Here is a 20,908-nt window from a genome sequence, read left to right on the forward strand (position 1 = left end):
ATCTCTTATTGCTCCCCTCTCTCATTCTCTCTATTTGTCCCGATTGGTGTTTTTAAATCACTGATGAAGGATTTTTGAGGGCTGATTCCCTGACCTGTCAATGTTTTAATTAGCTGTTTTTGATTTTGTTATACTCTTGTGAATTCTATGGTCTTTACTAGATTACTTGTAGTTTTTCATGTTGTTTGTCTGTCATTTTTGTATGATTGGATGGGCTAGGCACATATCTCTGGCCAGGACGCTCTTGAAAAATAGATTTTAAATCTCAATGAGCCCTTCCTGGTTAAATAAAGGTTAAATAAAAAATAAAATAAATATTGTTCCTCCTCTCTCTTTCTCTCTATTGCTCCTCCTCTCTCTTTCTCTCTATTGCTCCCACCCTCTCGTCCTCCTATTTTCTACACCACCTCCTCCCTGCTCGGTACCTCCCCTCCTTTACTCCCCCTCTCTCACTCCTTTCCTCCCTCTGAATATCTCAACATGGCTGACTGCTGAACAATTGGAAACTGGTGGTTCTTTTTATTCCATGGAGGGCTGTGAAGAAAAGTCAATGTCAAATGTTGGTGTGAATAGATAATGCATTAAAGAAGGTCTGCAGGGGGGAGATAGATAACATGGAGAGAGGGGTGGATTGTGCAAAGAAGACCAACGTGACCCAGGATCCATCACTGCAGGAACCCTAACAGGGCCGTGAAATAGGTTCTGTCCCATGTAGGTACTGGGGGGACAGAGGAGGGGAGAGGTAGATTATTACCACAGTTCACAATAAAGGAAAAAGTCATCCCTGCAGTAAACCATCTCTCATACAAATAATACAAAACTCACACATACAGTGTGTAATTAAAACAATAGACCAAACTGTTAACCAACTGGAGTCAGGCCAGAAGAAATACCCTTGCTATAATGTTTAAGCTGGTCAATGTTTGTCAACAGGTGATATTGATTTCCTGTTTCACCTGGCTCAGTTGATAATGGCCTCCATCTTCAATCAAAGGAGATTCTGCCTTCCTACATTCAAAGCAGCCTCCAAAAAGGACTAGCACTATTTATTCTGACTATAGTAGCTAGTTCTGGTGTCACAAAGAAGTTTCTGCACTCTGTATTGTAAAGCAATCTAAACTGGCATTTCTTGCATGGTAAAAATGTCAAACCGTACACATGGGGACATATTCTGACATTTAAGAAAGCAGTTCATCAAATTTAAGCAGTCTTTGATGAAACTTGCTTTCATATGGTTAATAATGCCACCACACAGGGTACACTCCAAGGGGAATCACACATTACCAAACATCCCAACTACAACACATAATGAAGAATCCCTGGGCTGCCTAGTGTGGAAATAGCACAGGTCTGGCATTAAACTCCAGGGCAAAGGGATACTCTCTAAACCAATTAAAAGAACATGTCATCGCCACCACAGACAGACATGAAATGCTTTGAAAGGCTGGTCATGGCTCACATCAACACCATTATCCCAGAAACCCTAGACCCACTCCAATTTGCATACCGCACCAACAGATCCACAGATGATGCAATCTCTATTGTACTCCACACTGCCCTTTCCCACCTGGACAAAAGGAACACCTATGTGTGAATGCTATTCATTGACTACAGCTCAGCGTTCAACACCATAGTGCCCTCAAAGCTCATCACTAAGCTACGGACCCTGGGACTAAACAGCTCCCTCTGCAACTGGATCCTACTTCCTGACGGGCCGCCCCCAGGTGGTAAGGGTAGGTAACAACACATCCGCCACGCTGATCCTCTACATGGAGGCCCCTCAGGGGTGCGTGCTCAGTCCCCTCCTGTACTCCCTGTTCACTCATGACTACACGGCTAGGCACAACTCCAGTACCATCATTAAGTTTTCTGATGACACAACACTGGTAGGCCTGATCACCGACAACGATGAGAACTGACCATGTGGTGCAAGGACAACAACCTCTCCCTTAACGTGATCAAGACAAAGGAGATGATTGTGGACTACAGGAAAAAGAGGACCGAGCATGCCCCCATTCTCATCGACGGGGCTGTAGCGGAGCAGGTTGAGAGCTTCAAGTTCCTTGGCGCCCACATCAACAACAAACTAACATTGTCCAAGCACACCAAGACAGTCGTGAAGAGCGCACAACAAAACCTATTCCCCCTCAGGAGACTGAAAAGATTTGGCATAGGTCCTCAGATCCTCAAAGGATTGTACAGCTGCACCATCGTGAGCATCCTGACGTGTTGCATCACTGCCTGGTATGGAAACTGCTCAGCCTCAAGGCATCACAGAGGGTAGTGCGTACGGCCCAGTACATCACCGGGGACAAGCTTCCTGCCATTCAGGACCTCTATACTAGGCGGCGTCAGAGGAAGGCCCTAAAAATCGGCAAAGAATCCAGCCACCCTAGACATAGACTGTTCTCTCTGCTACCGCACGGCAAGCGGTATCGGAGCGCCAGGTCTAGATCCAAGAGGCTTCTACCCCCAAGCCATAATACTCCTGAACAGCTAATCAAATGGCTATCTCTTATACCCACCCCCCCCCCTACGCTGCTGCTACTCTCTGTTATTATCTATGCCTAGCCACTTTGACAACCCTACCTGCATGTACATAAATATCTCAAATACCTCGACACCGGTGCCCCCAATACCTTGACACATTGACTCTGTACCGGTACCCCATGTATATAGCCTCGCTATTGTCATTTACTGCTGCACTTTAATTATTTGTTTTTCTTATCTCTTACTTTTTTGTACTTTAATTGTTGTATTTTTTTTTGTACTTTCTTAAAACTGCATCATTGGTTAAGGGATTGTAAGTAAGCATTTCACTGTAAGGTCTACTACACCTGTTGTATTCGGCGCATGTGACAAATAACATTTGATTTGACAGAAAGAGACAGGTTTTCCCAGAGTTGTGTCAGTGTGCTATGCTTGATCCCAAAGCAGTAGCAAGGTAAGCATACTTGTAGGCCTCTGCTCTGCTTGCAAACCATCTATGCCTATCTAATCTGTGAAGCTCAGAGAAACACAACCCATTCAATTTCTACTGCTGATAGATGGTGGTGCTCTTTGAGCCCTGAGAGAATATTAAATCCCTCCATTTCACCACGGTCCTGACTGTGTTTCTTGTACAAGCCAACTCTAAACACATCAGAAGGGCATTCTTTTGTACAAAGCATAGACCAGCATCACCAGTTCTCAAAAGTCAAGAAAAAAGCCTATTAAACTAATATCCATCTCATTCTAGTTTAAAAAAAAATCTTAAGTCTAGTTGACACCATCTCAACAAAGACAGAGACTTACATTTTCCTGTTGTATCTTAGTTCTTAACTAGATTCGACACATCAATGTGAAATGTCAATCAGTTTTAAGTGTGTCTTAAATTAGCCTCAGTTCATCATGTAAGACAAGCGTGTATATTTCTGCTCATGAATTAACTTGCTCATGTCTTGTCAAGTACCCCTAAAATACGGTACTGAGTGTACAAGACATTAGGAACACCTGCTCTTTCCATGACATACACTGACCAGGTGAATCCAGGTGAAAGCTATGATCTCTTATTGATTTCACTTGTTAAATCCACTTCAAATCAGTGTAGATGAAGGGGAGGAGACAGGTTAAAAAGAGACAATTGAGCCATGGATTATGTATGTGTGCCATTCAGAGGGTAAAAGGGCAACACAAAAGATGTACAGTGCACTCGGAAAGTATTCAGACCACTTGACTTTTTCAAAATTTTGATGCGCTACAGCCTTCTTCTAAAATTGATTAAATAATTGTTTTCCCTCATAAATCTACACAAAAATACCCCGTAATGACAAGGCAAAAACAGGTTTATTAAAAATAAAAAACTGAAATACCTTATTTATTGAGGTCAGGTGCATCCTGTTTCCATTGATCATCCTTGAGATGTTTCTACAACTTGATTGGAATCCACCTGTGGTAAATGCAATTAATTGGACATCATTTGGAAAGGCACACACCTGTCTATATGTGCATTGTCCCACAGTGCACAGTCCCACAGTGCATTGAAGGAATTGTCCGTAGAGCTCCGAGACAGGATTGTGTCGAGGCACAGATCTGGGGAAAGGTACCATCTCTACTGAGAAGCATGGTGGTGGCAGCATCATGCTGAGGGATTTTTCTTTTGCGGGAGTTACTGCGAGACTAGTCAGGATCAAGGGAAATATGAACAGAGCAAATTACAGAGAGATCTTTGATGAAAACCTGCTCCAGAGCGCTCAAGACCTCAGACTAGGGCGAAGGTTCACCTTCTAACAGGACAACGACCCTAAGCACACAGAAAAAACTAAGCAGGAGTGGCTTTGGGACAAGTCTCTAAATGTCCTTGAGTGGCCCGGGCAGAGCCCGGACTTGAACCCAATCGAACATCTCTGGAGAGACCTGAAAATAGCTGTGCCATGACGCTCCACATCCAACCTGCCGGAGCTTGAGAGGATCTGCAGAGAAGAATGGGAGAAACTTCCCAACTACAGGTGTGCCAAGCTTGTAGCATCATACCCAAGAATACTCAAAGCTGTAATCGCTGCCAAAGGTGCTTCAATAAAGTACTAAGTAAAGGGTCTGAATGCTTATGTAAATGTGATTTATTTTTTGCAAATTGTTTTTCCTTTGTCATTATGGGGTATTGTGTGTAGATTGAGGGGGGGGGACTATTTAATCCATTTTAGAATAAGGCTGTAAAGTAACAGAATGTAGAAAAAGTCAACGGGTCTGAATACTTTCCAAATGCACTGTAAATGCTTTTGAACATGGTATGGTAGTAGGTGCCAGGCGCACAGGTTTGAGTGTGTTATGAACTGCAACACTGCTGGGTTTTTCACACGCAACAGTTTCCTGTGTGTATCAACAGTCCACCAGCCAAAGGACATCCAGCCAGCTTGACACAACTGTGGGAAGCATTGGATTCAACATGGGCCAGCATCCCTGTGGAATGCTTTCGACACCGTGCAGTCCATGCCCGACGAATTGAGGCTGTTCTGTGTACAAAAGGGGGTGCAACTCAATATTAGGAAGGTGTTCCTAATGTTTTGTACACTACATTGCTCCCTCTCAAGGACCACACAGGTCCACAACACGTTTATCATGCATTCATACCTTTACCGCGACGATAAAACCTAATAAAGGGGACAACAAACATGTCAGCATTCCCTAAAAGTCTTCCACCAACCCTGTATCCTGTATGGAAAGGTTGGTCACTGAACCACCCCTGTGGATCCACCAGAGACTAGAGAGTTGTTCTGAGAGACAGCATGAAGGACATGCCCCATGGTCATTTATGGGAACACACAGGGGGTAGATGAGGGTTGGGGTAGGGGGTCAACAGCGTGGAGGGGTGAAATATATTATAATAAGAAAAAGAATCTCAGACTCAGCGACTATCCCCTTGTCTCTGAGGCATCCCCCACCTTGCCATGTCCCAGGACCTTGGGCTGGGCTGTTGGCTGGTGAGTGTGCGGGTTCTAATTTATTGGCTTAGTGATTTGCTGAGTGTGTCAGAGACTTCATGCGGCTCAGTGCGCTAGTGTGGAACATCCGGGCCTTGCTTCATTAGCTAGTCATGCCCTTAGCGCTGACATTTTCAAACTTGTTACACATCTTTCTAATTGGTGTGAAAAATTGGCCACAGCTACAAACATTAATGGCTGCATGGTAAATCTGGCTTTGACACCAAGTTCTGTGCCACTTGGACTGTCATTTTCCTCTCCTGCTGTTAATATGCAGCAAAAAAAAATTACAGACATGCTTTTGTCTTAGCTGAATTGTAGTGGTAAAACTACAAGAAACAATAGTACCCATTACAATATTTCTTTAAGCTAAATGTCAAGAGTTACGAATGACAGTATTCTGAATTGTATACTGTACATCTGATGAACTGTAATTCATATGCTGTTTTGTTATTGAAATAATTCTAATCAAATACTGAATAAGAATGATGGCATTTATTGCTGAGTATTCTACCCAATCATATTAACTTTGAATACAGTCCTTCAAATACAGTGTTTAAAAAAGTGAGTTCCAGTTAGCATCTTAAAACAATAAATCCATCTTTAAAAGAAAACAAACAGTTTATGCAAAGCTACAGCCTATACATGATTTACATTGTCATCGTAAACTTCATTACAGCTGAATCCGTGTTCATTCATTACATTCATTCTATGATCTGTTTGGGTACATTTTAAAGCAGACATTTCTTTTGGTCATATAAGTGAAAAATGGATCCTGAACAAGACGCATAACATGACATCATAATGTCAGTAACAGTGCATTCTTCATCCACTCAATGTAACATCAATACAGGCAGAAGAGTAAATGTTCATGACTACCACAAGGCTGATATATTACATCCTCATTATGGATGTGACAAACCTCTCAACTGCAAATGTTTGTTCACAGTTTCATTATTGATATCAAGTATGTATTTAACGGTCATAATTCACAGAGTAACACTCGATGTAACTTTACATAGATTAATAGGTGGTTTTTGTTTATAATGAATTACTAGAGCCTGGAGTTATCCCTGACCACGAGAAACTAGATACTAGCTGGGACTGCTCAGGGGAGTGGCACACCTGGCTGCTCAAATAAATAATGTTCCGGAAAGGATTACACTGCTATTTGATCTCATACAGTCAGAAGTAGTTCTCTCCAAACAGCCTTTGTCAGCATGGGGAACGCCTACAGGAGTGTACTCCACCAAGGTTAGAAGTAGAGTTAACACATTAACAGGAACCAACATAAACAGAATAAAATAGGATGTGTGTGTGTGGGTGGATGGGATATGAGATAGGCCTATACATTGATGTACTGAAATCAATATAGTGTGCTTGTAAACACTGGTGTGATGGATAGCGAGTTTTAGTCTCCCTAGGTGTCTTGTTCCTTCGTAGACTCAGGCTCTTCTGCTCTTTCCTCTGAGGAAGCCTCTCCCCTCTCACACAGCCACATACCCTGCTCCTGGTCCTGCTCCTGGCTCTCACAGCCCTCCTTCACCTCTCCCTCCTCCTGCCTCCTCTCCCGCTCCAGCATCCTGTAGTTGTAGACGTTCATAACAAAGAGGAAGAGTCCTGCGAACACCATCACCGCTCCACACATGAGGTACAGGTACTTGTAGTCACCAAAGGTGTCCACCAAGGCTCCTGCAGGGGAGGAGAAATGTTACGGAAGGTTAAACAAAGTCTCTGTTCCCTTTTTCCGATCAGAAGTTCAGTTATAGAAAGTATAGTTAGACAAGATCCCCACAAAAATCCCCCCTGCTTATAGTATCTTTCCATCAACAGGTTGTTATGGGTTTAGGGAAGCCTTTCCCCATCTCGCTCCACGAGGTGAATCAGGAGGTGTAACATGGGTATGGTTTAATGTGCTTTTCAAACTCTTCTGTAGAGAAGAAGATAGGACGATCCTACTGGAGACATGCAGGAAATAACATGGAGCCATTACACCTGGCCACGCTCCACACTGCTCTCTGGGAAGGCAATTTTGTCTGCTGCACAAGAATGAATCAGGAGTGTGGCCATGCCCATTCTGAAAACGATAAAAAACTAGCCCGCTTCAGAGGGAAAAAAGTGACAAATGTAGTTTATATCAGATTGGAACCATAAGCTTTTTGAGCCTCCATCCTGCCCTGGATCGTTCTGCAGTCCTCCCCATCTCACTCAGCCTCCACAGTGTGTATCTAATTATCTGTCTGTCCACCCCTACGCCTGTGTATACTGTATAACACTCTGCAGGGTTATGCATGTCAGATGTTTGTCGGATCTGCTAAATTGATTAACGAAGGTGAAGATCATCTGTGACAACGGTGTACTATCCCAAGCTGTACTATCTCAAGCTGTACTATCCCAAGCTATTGTATGGGGAGTTTATGGTCATTGACTAATTCAATCACAATGAATACATTTAGAAAGTTTTTACAGCTGAGCACCACAACATGATTTACCCACATACTTTTTATGCATCTTATCTAACTTCCATGTGTTTGTGCAAGGAGACATTGCCTTTGATTGCCCTCTGCATTTCAAACTTTTATAAGAGTATTTACATGTAATGGACTGATGTCCAGCAAACTTCAGTTACTAATGGTCAATTACTGAGTCTGACATAATCAACAACACTAAACACAAAGTTAGGTTGTTAAATGGAGGGGCAGTTTTCAGGTTAGGTAAACCAATTAAAAGACTGTTCTTAATGAGCCAATTTTCAATGAAGCTGATATGGACGGGGCCATTCATTTATCTCTCATGTGTGTGTGTGTGTGTGTGGGGGGGTCACTTTGCACATGGTCCAGTATAAATCAGCATCAGGACCATGGTTTGATTGAGGGCGTTCTGTCCTGTGGGCATATGCAGATAACCGTCACCCTAATTAAGGCAGACCTTGATTGGCTGAACGGTAATTAAGTCCATCTGGCGTAGTCACCTCTTTTCTAAATGCATATTCATGGCTTCATTATGGCCAAGTTACGGGAGTCCGATGAGTGAAGTGAGGTCTGAACTGAGATTCCATTAAACACAGAAAGCAAAAGGATAATTACACCAATTACATCACTTCCTCCTAATTAGGCTGACCCCCAGGTTAGGGCAGAGGCACGGCGCAGCACGACGAGGCTGGCCGTAGCGAGGAGACTTGTAATGGGAAACGTAAAGACTCTGCCCTCTGGAGAAGAATGCTCAACGTGCAGAGAGATGCATTTACCTCCATTAAATGAGCCCCTCAGAACGGGGTCACACAAAACAACCAGGAGGGCTATACATTTACACCTCCTTAAAACTCTGCAGATGAGAGAGATGCATAGGACATCAAACGGGATCCTACTTTTACATGACAGACGAGACCATAGGATCTCTATAGACTAGGCAGAACACCAGTTTGTCTGGGGAAGAGAAGTGTGTGTTCTACCCTTTCAGAGACTGAAATGAGAGGGACTCCATGAGGAGAACATTTGTATTATGTATTATTATGAAGCCCACAGGTTGTTCAAAGACCATAAGCAAGTTCACTTCCATGGAAATGTGTTATTTAACAGTTTGGGCTGAGCAGAGAATGTTAACATTGTTAGTTCTCCTCTGTGCTAAATAACATCAAAGTTGAGTGTAGAAGATTACGTTTTGAAGATTACGTTTTGAAGTTGTGCTATCCCTGGCAATTTCAGGGAAATATGGGGGGAGAACTATCCCTTTTTGATAACACAAAAAAAAGCATGAAAGCAAATGGTCCTGTCAGAATAACCTTACACAATGATTCCTAATCAGTAGTACGCTATTATGTGGAAATGCCTCCTCTGAAACCTTAGAACCAGAGAGAGATCTATGACATTGTTTTTATAGTAAAGTGTACTAGATTGTGCTTGCTAATTAGGATTTGGGTTTAGAGTCAATCACTTACAGTGTATCTTTAATTTTCCATGAACGTATCGTCAGCTAATCAAATTAAGTTGGGAACACTGCAATGGTCAAAGGTTTCTGTAACTCCAATAACTAACTCGCCAAGCTTTTCTTTGCAGCCAGTGATAGTAGAGGTCTAATGGCCTTATACTCTAGGCCGAGGGGACCTGGTAAAGAGAGAAGGGAAAATAGACAGCGAAAGAGTCGCAGAGAGACCGTCATTACCCTTACGGCTTCTTAGCTCCGAAAAATGTTCCATAATTTGCGTGGAGGATGAATCCTCTAGCGGGCGTGCCCTGAAAGCCAGAGCAGCCCGGCTTATTTACAGCAGTAAATAACCGTGACCAATTACGGCTTTTCTCTAGGAGGGCCGTGCGCTCCAGGCCGCCCTGCTCACCGATGATAATCCAATTCTACTGGAATGTCTTACAATAATGACACCCTGGAAAGAAGTTGGGCTCCACTCCACCACCATACAGCATGCAGCGTACGGCCGTGACAGAGGAGCAGCGTGAGAAAGAGAGCAACAACCGACTAGCTGCTTTTTCTGCTTCAAATAAATTCAGCTTTTTTTTTACCCAACGTCTTCTAAAGTCGGACTTCTCCTTCTCTCAAGTGCATGTGTAATGCTGGGATAATACTGACAGCCATGTACTGAATGACAATGGAGAGGTGATCTTTGAGGAACTGCAGGGAGAGTGGTGACTAGTTAAATAGTGCTTGTCCTTTTGTCAATAGGTTCTGTTGGCTAAAGATGTTAGCTGTCTATGAGCTGTATGTGTATTGACTTTGGATAAGGAGGGGGACTGTGGGCTGTGTTCAGTATGCTTACCTCCTATAGGTGGTCCCAGGAGCACAGGGACGCACTCTATGATGGTGGCCAGTCCCACTGCACTGGAGAACCGCTGAGGCCCCACCAGGTCCATGAGTGTCTCAAACAGCAGGGCACACACCATGCCAAACGCTATACCAAAGAACACTGAGTAGGCCACCAGCCCCCAGTACCCACTGGCCAAGGGGCACAACAGGTGGCACATACCATTATAAATGATGGCAAAGCTGAAGAAGTACTGGATCCTGGGCCTGATCCACTTAGTGTTAGCTATCAGCCCAGTCCCCGGCCTGGCAAACATGTCCACGAAGCCCATGATGGAGAGGAGGAAGGCGGAGGAGTACTCATCAAAGCCATGGCTCCGGGCGTACGGGGCCAGGAACACTACAGGGGCGAAGAAACCAAAGAACATCATTGTGTTCCCTACGATGTAGATCAGAAAGCCCCTGTGCTTGAAGAGTGAGAGGTCCAGAAACTTGTTGAAGTTTTCCATACAGCCTTTCTCAAGCTGTGGGTTGTGTCCATTCATCTGGGCCTCAGACTGGTCCGTGGGAGGTTTCTTCGGGAATCCGTTTGTCTGCTTGAGTTGGCCTCCAGTGGGCTTTGGACCAATGGGCCTCATGAGAGAACCGGCAACACAGCAGTTGAGCAGCAGAGCTCCCAGGATGAAGAAACTGCCCCTCCAGCCAAAGTGGTTAAACAGGAACTGGTTGATAGGTGCTAATGTACAGAGGAAGACTGGACTTCCTGCCATGGCCAGCCCATTGGCTAATGGCCTCTTGACCTGGAAGTACTTCCCAATGATGGTGAGGGACGGCTGGAGGTTAAAGGAGAGTCCAAACCCTGCAGGAAATACAAGAGAGGAGAGTAGTTACGTTCACATGTCACATTTTCAGAGGATACAATTTAAAACGACTGGTACTACAGGATTAAATTAAGACCATTCTACTTTGTGCACATTAAGGTTCCATCTCATTTCACATTGCCAACTAAAATCTCATTTGAGGAAGCTGGAACATATTCAGAATTTTTTTCTACATTTTAATGGCAAATTAGAGACTCCAGGTAATTCATTCACTACCACCTCCTTTCCCCAAAATCCAATTTAGTAACATTTCAGCCTGTAAATGAGCATCTTATTCTCTAAATGAGTCTCCACTTTAAGATGAAGAGCTCCAGGTAGCAACCTCGACTGAACCATTCCATCATTCTAACGACTGCTAAATGTCTGCTGCTCACAATCCCCCACTGAACAATGCCCACTGAGCTACACAACTTACAAAGCCTTATTTTAGTTCACAGATAGAAACAGTTCTCAGTATGCATTCTTCCTTGATTGAAAAGTACATGCTAACACAAGACTTAATGCAGGGTAGATATCCCAGCTCCACGGGGGATTTTGATTCGTTTTCATCTTCGTTGTTTTAAGACTTTTGGTCAACAATTATCTCTGTCTCAACTTGATTGAACTGGGATGCTCTTTAAAGTACAATGATTAGAAATACATACTCCTTGTATTTGTTATTTGTCTATTTGAGATGGTACAGAGGGAGAACATCTCTTCAACTTAACTGGTTGTTGCATACAGAAATAATATATAATTGACATAAGTATTCACACCCCTGAGTCAAAACATGTTAGAATCACCATTGACAGCAATTACAGCTGTGAGTACTTCTGTGTAAGAGCTTTGCACACCTGGACTGAACCATATTTGCACATGATTTATTTTTAAATCTTTGAGCTCTGTCAAGTTGGTTGTTGATCAGTATTTCTTTTTAAATCTTTGAGCTCTGTCAAGTTGGTTGTTGATCATTATTTATTTTTTTAAATCTTTGAGCTCTGTCAAGTTGGTTGTTGATCATTATTTCTTTTTAAATCTTTGAGCTCTGTCAAGTTGGTTGTTGATCATTATTTATTTATTTTAAATCTTTGAGCTCTGTCAAGTTGGTTGTTGATCATTGCTAGACAGACATTTTCCAGTCTTGCAATAGATGTTTAAGCAGATTTAAGTCAAAACTGTAACTAGGCCACTCAGGAACATTCAATAGTGATATTTTATATATGAATGCTTCCGCTCAGTATTTGAGATCAATTGACACCCTTTATGATGGAGCATTGAGATGTATTGCAAAACCCCTTATGTACCACTGCACCTTTATATACCAGGGTTGGCTGGCATTCTCTAGTCACTCGTATGCTCAGTCACTGGTATACTTTTATTTACAAAGCCATTTTGGGTTTATTACCATTTTATTTGGCCATTTTTATTGTTCAGAAATGTGGTGGGTACTCTCTTCGTTCGCAAGACTTTATCCTGCTAACTGTTCCAAATGTCCGAACTGAATTTGGTAAAAAGGGCTTTTATGTACTCTGCACCATCGGCTTGGAACTCCTTACAAAATACTTTTAAACTTGACCTGTCAATGTTTTTAATTTGCTGTTTTATGATTTCGTTACACTTCTGTGATTTCTATGGTTTTTACTAGATTACGTGTAGTTTTTCATGTTGTCAGTCTGTAATGGTGTAATGACTTGGTGCTGCCTATTTTGGCCAGGACGCTCTTGAAACAGAGATTTCAAATCTCAATGAGCCTTTCCTGGTTAAATTAAGGTAGAAATATATAATAATAATAATAATAATAATCTTGGTAAGTAACTCCAGTGTATATTTCATCTTGTGTTTTAGGTTATTGTCCTGCTGAAAGGTGAATGTCTCCCAGTGTCTGTTGGAAAGCAGACTGAACCAGGATTTCCTCTAGGATCTTGCCGGTGTTAAGCTCTATTTCCTTTTTTTTGTATCCTAAAAAAACTCCCTAGTCCTTGCTGATGACAAGCATACCCATAACATGATGTAGTCACCACAATGCTTGAAAATATGAAGAGTGGTACTCAGTGAAGTGTTGGATTTGCCCCAAACACAACACTTTGTATTCTGGACAAAAAGTTAATTTCTTTGCCACATTTTTTGCAGTTTTACTTTAGTGCCTTATTGCAAACAGGAAGGATGTTTTGGAATATTTGTATTCTGTACAGGCTTCCTTCTGTTCACTGTCATTTAGTTTAGTATTCTTGAGTAACTACAGTGTTGTTGATCCATCCTCAGTTTTCTCCTGTCACAGCCATTAAACTCTGTAACTGTTTTAAAGTCACCATTGGCATCATGGTGAAATCCCTGAGAGGTTTCGTTCCTCTCCGGTAACTGATTTAGGAAGGACGCCTGTATCTTTGTAGTGACTGGGTGTATTGATTCACCATCCAAAGTGTAATAAATAACTTCACTTTGTATGTGTGGGGTACAGATATGAGGTAGTCATTCAAAAAGCATGTTAAACACTATTATTGCACACAGAATTAGTCCATGCAGCTTATTCTGTGACTTGTTAAGCAAATGTTTACTCCTGAACTTATTTAGGCTTGCCATAACAAAGGGGTAGAATACTTATTGACTCAAGACATTTCAGCTTAGAATTTTTGTAATTTGTAAACATTTCTACATAATTCCACTTTAACATTATGGGGTATTGTGTGTACGCCAGTGACACAAAATCTCAATTTATAATAATTAAAATTCAGGCTGCAACACAACAACATTTTGAAAAAGTCAAAGGGGTGTAAATACTTTCTGAAGGCACTGTACGTGTATGTGAGAGAGGGATGTGTGTCTTAGCCTAGTGTGTCTCAGTGGGCCAGGGCAATGAGGAGAGGATAGAACACAACACAAATCCCTCCTCCCTCTATTAATCCTCCAGGCCTGCAGCTCAGTGGCTGGTTAATGAGTCTCGCTGGGTGGCGGTTGGCAGCCACTACCATGAGGGGGCCAGGACGGGAGCCTGTGGGAGAGAACAGGGGGCCCTGGTAAACCGTGCTCTCCTGGAACCAGAATGGCACCATTCTAATTACACCTGTGCTGCCCTCCCCCCTCCCCCCCTCCAGTGCACCGGCCACAATGCAGAGGCTGAGACTCCCCGGCCTGAACCCAGACATACAGCACGCCAGCCCAGCCTGGGAGACCAGGGCCACCAAGAGAGGTTGTGTAGCCCCATAGGAGCACCGCCAGGGCCGTTTGAGGGCTGGTCTATCGGCAGGGTAAACAAATCTAAGCCCGTGTCGAGACTGGTTCATTTACACAACACATCATCCCAGATGTCTTTCCTGAACCCTTATATCTAACGTTGTGTTTTAGGTATAATTAATCAACTACATTATCTTCAATAGGACCACAATTAGAATTATTTAGGTTCACACATTTAGAGCATACAGTAAACTTATGGATTAGGCCTACAGAAATAATTATTAAAGTTGTCTTAGTTGTCAACTTTCCTTCACATAAAAACAAGTGATTTTTGTTACTGTTGAGTATGATTTGGCGCACAAATAAACATGAAATCACAAAACAAGCCACGTCAATCAAATGTATGAAATGAGTGGGTACCTCCAATGATTCCTACGCATATGTACAAATGCGTAATGGTATTGCCGAAAGAAGCAGTTACCATAGCAACGCCACACATCACTCCACCAGCTATGACCACAGGCCGGCTTCCATAGCGATTCACCAGAATACTGCTGATAGGTCCTGCAAAGGAAAAGAGTGAGAGAGTAGAGAGGAGAAGGGGAGAGAAAGTGTCAGTCTTAGGTTCATACAGCATTGAGGTCATGGATAGGCAGTTGACACCCGACCGGTAGATCTCTACCAAAACCTAATCCTTCATCCCTATTCATTACCCCTAATGCACTGGCGGTCAAATATCCATACATAGTAACTCATGTCTAAAAGGGCGTGAAGGGGTATCTGATGTTCTAAATAGTTATCTTATCTACATAAGCAAAGCAAGCCAGTGACTCATGAGCATTTCTCCTGACAATGTTCCCGCTAAAACAGCTAGTGTGAGTGATCAATCAGTAATTAAAGAGCCTTCTATATTCAGTCTCTCTTCATCCTTCATTCATAACCCTGCCACAGACAACACGCAGAACAGTCCTTTAGCATCACACAACGCTACATCATTCCCCGCAATTCATTAAATTAAATAAAAAGAGCGAGTATCAATCATGAAAATATGTAGGCTGCCACAATTATTGAAATCTCAACATGCTGCCTTTCTAGTCAGTGCTAGAATGACAATCTGCAAGGAGGGTGATAATTGAAAATTCCTAGTAAAAAAATAAGCGGATTAGTTTGGCAGACAGCGGCTATTTCAATCGCAAGTTTACGACTGATGATTAATCTGAATAAAATAATGGTGTTATTTTTACCACTCTGAATCCATTCTCCAAAATTGATTACATGTGTTAAAAAACACATTTTAAATAATTGTTGTTTACTTACATAGCTCGTGATTTATGCAAACAAATAAAACAAAAAATGTAAAAAAATGTTTTATCACATGTCTAGTATACAGTGCATTCGGAAAGTATTGAGACCCCTTGACTTTTTCCACATTTTGTTACGTTACAGCCTTATTCTAAAATGGATTAAATCGGTTTTTCCCCCTCATCAATCTACACACAATACCCAATAATGACAAAGCAAAGCAGTTAGACCATTTTTAAATTCATTACAAATAAAAAATACTTTACTTTCCCTTTACACAAGTATTCAGACCCTTTACTCAGTACTTTGTTGAAGCACCTTTGGCAGCGATTACAGCATCGAGTCTTCTTGGGTATGACGCTACAAGCTTGGCACACCTGTATTTGGGGAGTTTCTCCCATTCTTCTCTGCAGATCTTCTCAAGCTCTGGCAGGTTGGATGGGGAGTGTCGCTGCACGGCTATTTTCAGGTCTCTCCATAGATGTTCGATCCGGTTCAAGTCCGGGCTCTGGCTGGGCTACTCAAGGACATTCAGAGACTTGTCCCGAAGCCACTCCTGCATTGTCTTGGCTGTGTGCCTAGGGTCATTGTCCTTTTGGAAGGTGAACCTTCACCCCAGTCTAAGGTCCTGAGAGCTCTGGAGCAGGTTTTCATCAAGGATCTCTCTGTACTTTGCTCCGTTCATCTTTCCCTCGATCCTGACTAGTCTCCCAGTCCCAGCCGCAGAAAAAACATCCCCACAGCCTGATGCTGCCACCACCATGCTTCACTGTAGGGATGGAGCCAGGTTTCCTCCAGACGTGACGCTTGGCATTCAAGCCAAATTCAGACCAGATAATCTTGTTTCTCATGGTCTGAGAGTCCTTTAGGTGCATTTTGGCAAACTCCAAGTGGGCTGTCATGGACCTTTCACTAAGGAGGGGCTTTAGTCGGGCCACTCTACCATGAAGGCCTGATTGGTCGAGTGTTGCAGAGATGGTTGTCCTTCTGGAAGGTTCTCCCATCTCCACAGAGGTTCTCTAACAGAACTCTGGAGCTCTGTTAGAGTGACCATCGGGTTCTTGGTCACCTCTCTGACCAAGGCCCTTCTCCCCTGATTGCTCAATTTGGCCGGGTGGACAGCTCTAGGAAGTCTTGGTGGTTCAAAACTTCTTCCATTTAAGAATGATGACTGTTCTTGGGGACCTTATATGCTGCAGAAATGTTTTGGTATCCTTCCCCAGATCTGTGCCTCTACACAATCCTGTCTTGGAGCTCTACAAACAATTCCTTCGACCTCATGGCTTGGTTTTTGCTCTGACATGTACTGTCAACGGTGGGCACTTATATAGACAGGTGTGTGCCTTTTCATATCATGTCCAATCAATTGAATTTACCACAGTTGTAGAAACATCTCAAGGATGATCAATGGAAACAGGATGCACCTGAGCTCAATTTCAAGTGTCATAGCAAATGGTCTGAATATTTCTGTAAATAAGGTATGTTTTACTATTTTTAATACATTTTTAAAAAATCTAAAAACCTATTTTAGCTTTGTCATTATAGGGTATTGTGTGGAGATTGATGAGGGACATTTATTTTTAAATCCATTTTAGAATAAGGCTGTAACGTAACAAAATGTGGGAAAGGACAAGGGGACTGAATACTTTCCGAATGCACTGTATATTCTGACAATGACCTTGACGTAATACTTCATGTAAAAGCAGCTGTACGCTACACAGGTTCAAAGAATAAATCAAATTCTCATTTTATTTCCCTTTGTTTTTTAATCAAACCCTGCTTCTCATCCCCTCCCACAGGTCCAGCGGAAGTACACCATATCAAGTCTTTTTCCACTGTTTAGTTGTGACGGCATAGATATAAAGAAATACACGTGTGCATGTACCAATCTACAACATACCGCAATCATTTCTGGATTATAAAAAAAAAGACATGTAATCTGAGCAGTGCCCGAGCTAGAACAGATTCATCCAGCCTAGCAAACCCCAGTGAGGATAGGGACTAGTGGTGTGTATTGCATAGATCACATTCTCCCACTTCCTGTGTTACTTTGGAGTTGCATCCCAGACATCACAATTTTCTCTCCCATTATAACTTTATCACTCTGGCTCCCTAAATCATAGGTCCCCTGAAATGCTGTCACGTTTGTCCCATGGGGACTTGGTGCGAGGCCCAAATGTGCTGAACCCATGACTGATATATTTTCCCTGTCTTTTTTCAACTGGGTGACATTGCAAAAGCTGAGCCAAGGACAATATGATAAAGCCATGTGCCTCTGCCACTGAGAACAGGAAAATTTCACAGGATTATCTGTACTGGTGACTGCAGGTGAGTCAGGCGCCCTGTCATCTTTTAACCTTGCAGCCACTGATTGATTTATCTCAAACTTCAATTGGATCATTCTATTATAATATCTCAGTGTCATCTAATGAGTCATGTAAGGTGCCTTATCATTAATAAATTCAGGCCCAGGCGTTGAGTAACAACAGTGATTTGTAAGACGGTAGTTTTTTCTTATTGTGACATGGAACACTCATGTTGGTCATTCATCACACCAGGTCCCATCAAGGCTTGCGGCACCGACTGACAATTGTGAATATAAATGCTCATGCAAACAGAGCAAGGGTAAACAAAACAAAAAACAACGTTTTCAACTGACAGACAGTCTATATATTTGTGCCCTGGATCAACACTCATGTTGGCCAACTGAACATGCCCCAGGGTGAATCCCCTGCCGCCTCACGGCCCCATTCTTAAGTGAAAGAGTGGCTTTGTTTAAATACCCAAATTCGTGTCAGGTGTAAAATCACATGAATAACCTATGCCAAACCCTTCCATATAAAGCCTAACACTAGGCAGCAAGATGCAGCCACTGGTCAACGAGTTTCTTTAATTCAATATATTTACGGGTTTCCAAAATGAGAGGTTGCTTTGTCAAAGCTCATTAGAGTAAAGTAAGACAGCAAGCTTCTTATTCTATGCTTACTCTATCAGCATGATAAAGTCGGTTGCAATTGCCTGGCTTTCATCTCAAATAGCCTACTACTGTATTTTCTTCAACTAGTAGACTTCCTAAATAAACTACAAACATATATGTATTATTTAGGGATAATAACATCTAATTTTAGAGAAGAGTCTGATGACTGCACAAAGACTTCACTTCTTAGGCTGTCATAGTCATGTGAACACAGTGGTACTCATTCTTCTTGATTCGTTCCAGCTACTACACTCAGTCCTCACATGCAAGATACAGGCCTACAATTTGGGGATGAAAAAAACAAGCAACTGCAAAGCTCCATACAAGACATGCATCCCTTAATACAATCTGTGCATTGTGGTCCTCATGTGACTTGATGCTGGCTCAGAGCTGCTTGATTACATGCATGCCTACTCACCACCGGCATACATGGTTGCCAGCATAATGGAGGAGATCCATGCTATCTGGCTGTAGGAGGCACCGAAGATCAGCTGGATGTCTTTGAAGAAGACTGTGAGGGCTTTGGGGAAGGCATACGAGAAGCCAATGGAGATGAAGGCCCCAAACACCACGACCCAGCCCCAGCCCCCGTCTGGAGGGATGTACCCCAGGGGAGATTCTGGTGCAGGGGACATGTTTCTGTCGATAGAAAAGAGGATGATGAAGTTCACACTCCGGATCAAAAACATGATCTTGAATATACCTTTTTTAAGTACACAGACAAATCACTACAGAGAAAAACAGTCAATCACTTTATTTCCCCAAACCATAATTGTTTGACCCAGGTATTGTCTCTGTTTGGTATTTACACACATGTAAAGTGACAAGTTACTGCTGTCACAGAGAGGAGCATACAGGCCGAACCTCTTTCGTGATTTGATTAGTTTCAAGTCAGTCAGGATTTCAACTTAATGCTGTTGAGTGTATGGGCAGTATTCCTGTTATGTCATTAACTGAGACCTTCAAGAGCTATTTATAACCTGTCTGCAATGTCCAGGTGATCAACATATAAGCTAGGTAGGTAAGTTAGGCTAACATATTGAACTCTTGTAGGCTAGTTATCATGGCCTGATTACGTGCCTTGAGGCCTCAACCCCCAGGGAGCCCCCACTGACTTTTTTGAGACACTTAGCTATCATATAAACACATAAGACAGGTCATGAACTGCAGAAATTTCAGAATTGCAAGAAATTAGCTTTTAAAAAATGTATCTGCCAAGAGGGGTGTGAACAGTTTGGGGTTTCATGGGTTGCGAGGTGGGGTTTTGTTACTACGCCAGTAAATGGCAAATCCATCTGGACTTTTGCAACTTTGGGCATTTGTGTGACCGGACCTTCCCAAATAATATTTGAGTAGCCATGGGCTATACAACAAAACCTTTGATGCATAGGCTCATGCTACACATATTTTTACTCCTTGTTCTAAATGAAAATGTTGAATAGGAATTGTAAATTTTTTCAGATTTTTCACATTAAAATATATGCCAAACAAAAACTATTGATTTCAAAGTTTAACAAACCATTCAACTCCATGCTAAATGAAAATTTTTAACAATTTACACTGAACATTTTACAAAAACACATTTACTCGAAGAACAGATGCAACGTTTAGTAACTGAATTTCTGTAAAATCTCCCTCAGTTTTTTATGAAAATCTGCTCAGAATTACGATTCAAATATGTCTGCAGAAACTACAGTAAGTGAAGTAGATTTATACCCAGTAACAGAAGTGCAATAATGACATTTCATCATTAGTCCCTGATCTGTGCTACACAGAAATGCATAATTATGGTTATAAAAAATAATACATTTAATTTGTATAGCGCTACTGAATATATAAAGTACTGTGCTGAACCGTACTCAAAATCTTTTAACTTTACTGTACTCTCCCAATTTGTGAAACATAGACTATGATTGGTTCAGATTTGGTCGGGGGGGAGACAGCGAGAGACAGAGAGAATGTTCTCCAGACTGTTTTCACACTTGTGTTGACCACCAGATGACTGAAAGAGAAAGAAAACAGTTATGAGCTGAACAAAACAGTATGCCAGTGGAAGGGTAGACTGTAGCAGGTGACTCAATGGGTTTGTGTGACCAGTGACCAGTGTTAGGGGTAATGCGTTACAGTAATAATATTACTTTTTTTTGCAGTGACGAGTAATATAACGGAGTTACTGCTATTTTGAGTAATAATATTACAGCTACTGATCAAAGAAATATGTTGATACTTTTGTCATCATTCCCTTCCAATTACAGTTAATGATTAAAAAAATATTGGGGATTATTATTCCCTCTGTTGGCACAATATTTAAAAAACCTCCGCCCTAATTGATTTTGTCCTCTTACAAAGTTTTTGTTCACACACACACACACACACACACACACACA

The 20,908-nt window shown here is 42.1% G+C and overlaps 1 protein-coding gene across 1 annotated transcript in view; it reads right to left on the reverse strand.

Annotated features, from left to right (window-relative positions):
- Window positions 1–6,273: 6,273 nt before the first annotated feature.
- The window catches only part of LOC111969937 (monocarboxylate transporter 2), a 17,970-nt gene continuing 3,335 nt past the window's right edge, over window positions 6,274–20,908 (reverse strand). The window contains exons 2-5 of the mRNA XM_023996336.2: window positions 18,940–19,160; window positions 14,663–14,806; window positions 10,228–11,070; window positions 6,274–7,151 (exon numbers count right to left, since the gene is read on the reverse strand). Coding sequence (XP_023852104.1) covers window positions 6,880–7,151; window positions 10,228–11,070; window positions 14,663–14,806; window positions 18,940–19,156 — 1,476 coding nt within the window. The 5' untranslated portion in view covers window positions 19,157–19,160 and the 3' untranslated portion in view covers window positions 6,274–6,879. The remainder of the gene's footprint in view (window positions 7,152–10,227; window positions 11,071–14,662; window positions 14,807–18,939; window positions 19,161–20,908) is intronic.

This window comes from Salvelinus sp. IW2-2015, linkage group LG11, assembly GCF_002910315.2.
Source record: "Salvelinus sp. IW2-2015 linkage group LG11, ASM291031v2, whole genome shotgun sequence".
Lineage (NCBI taxonomy): Eukaryota > Metazoa > Chordata > Actinopteri > Salmoniformes > Salmonidae > Salvelinus > Salvelinus sp. IW2-2015.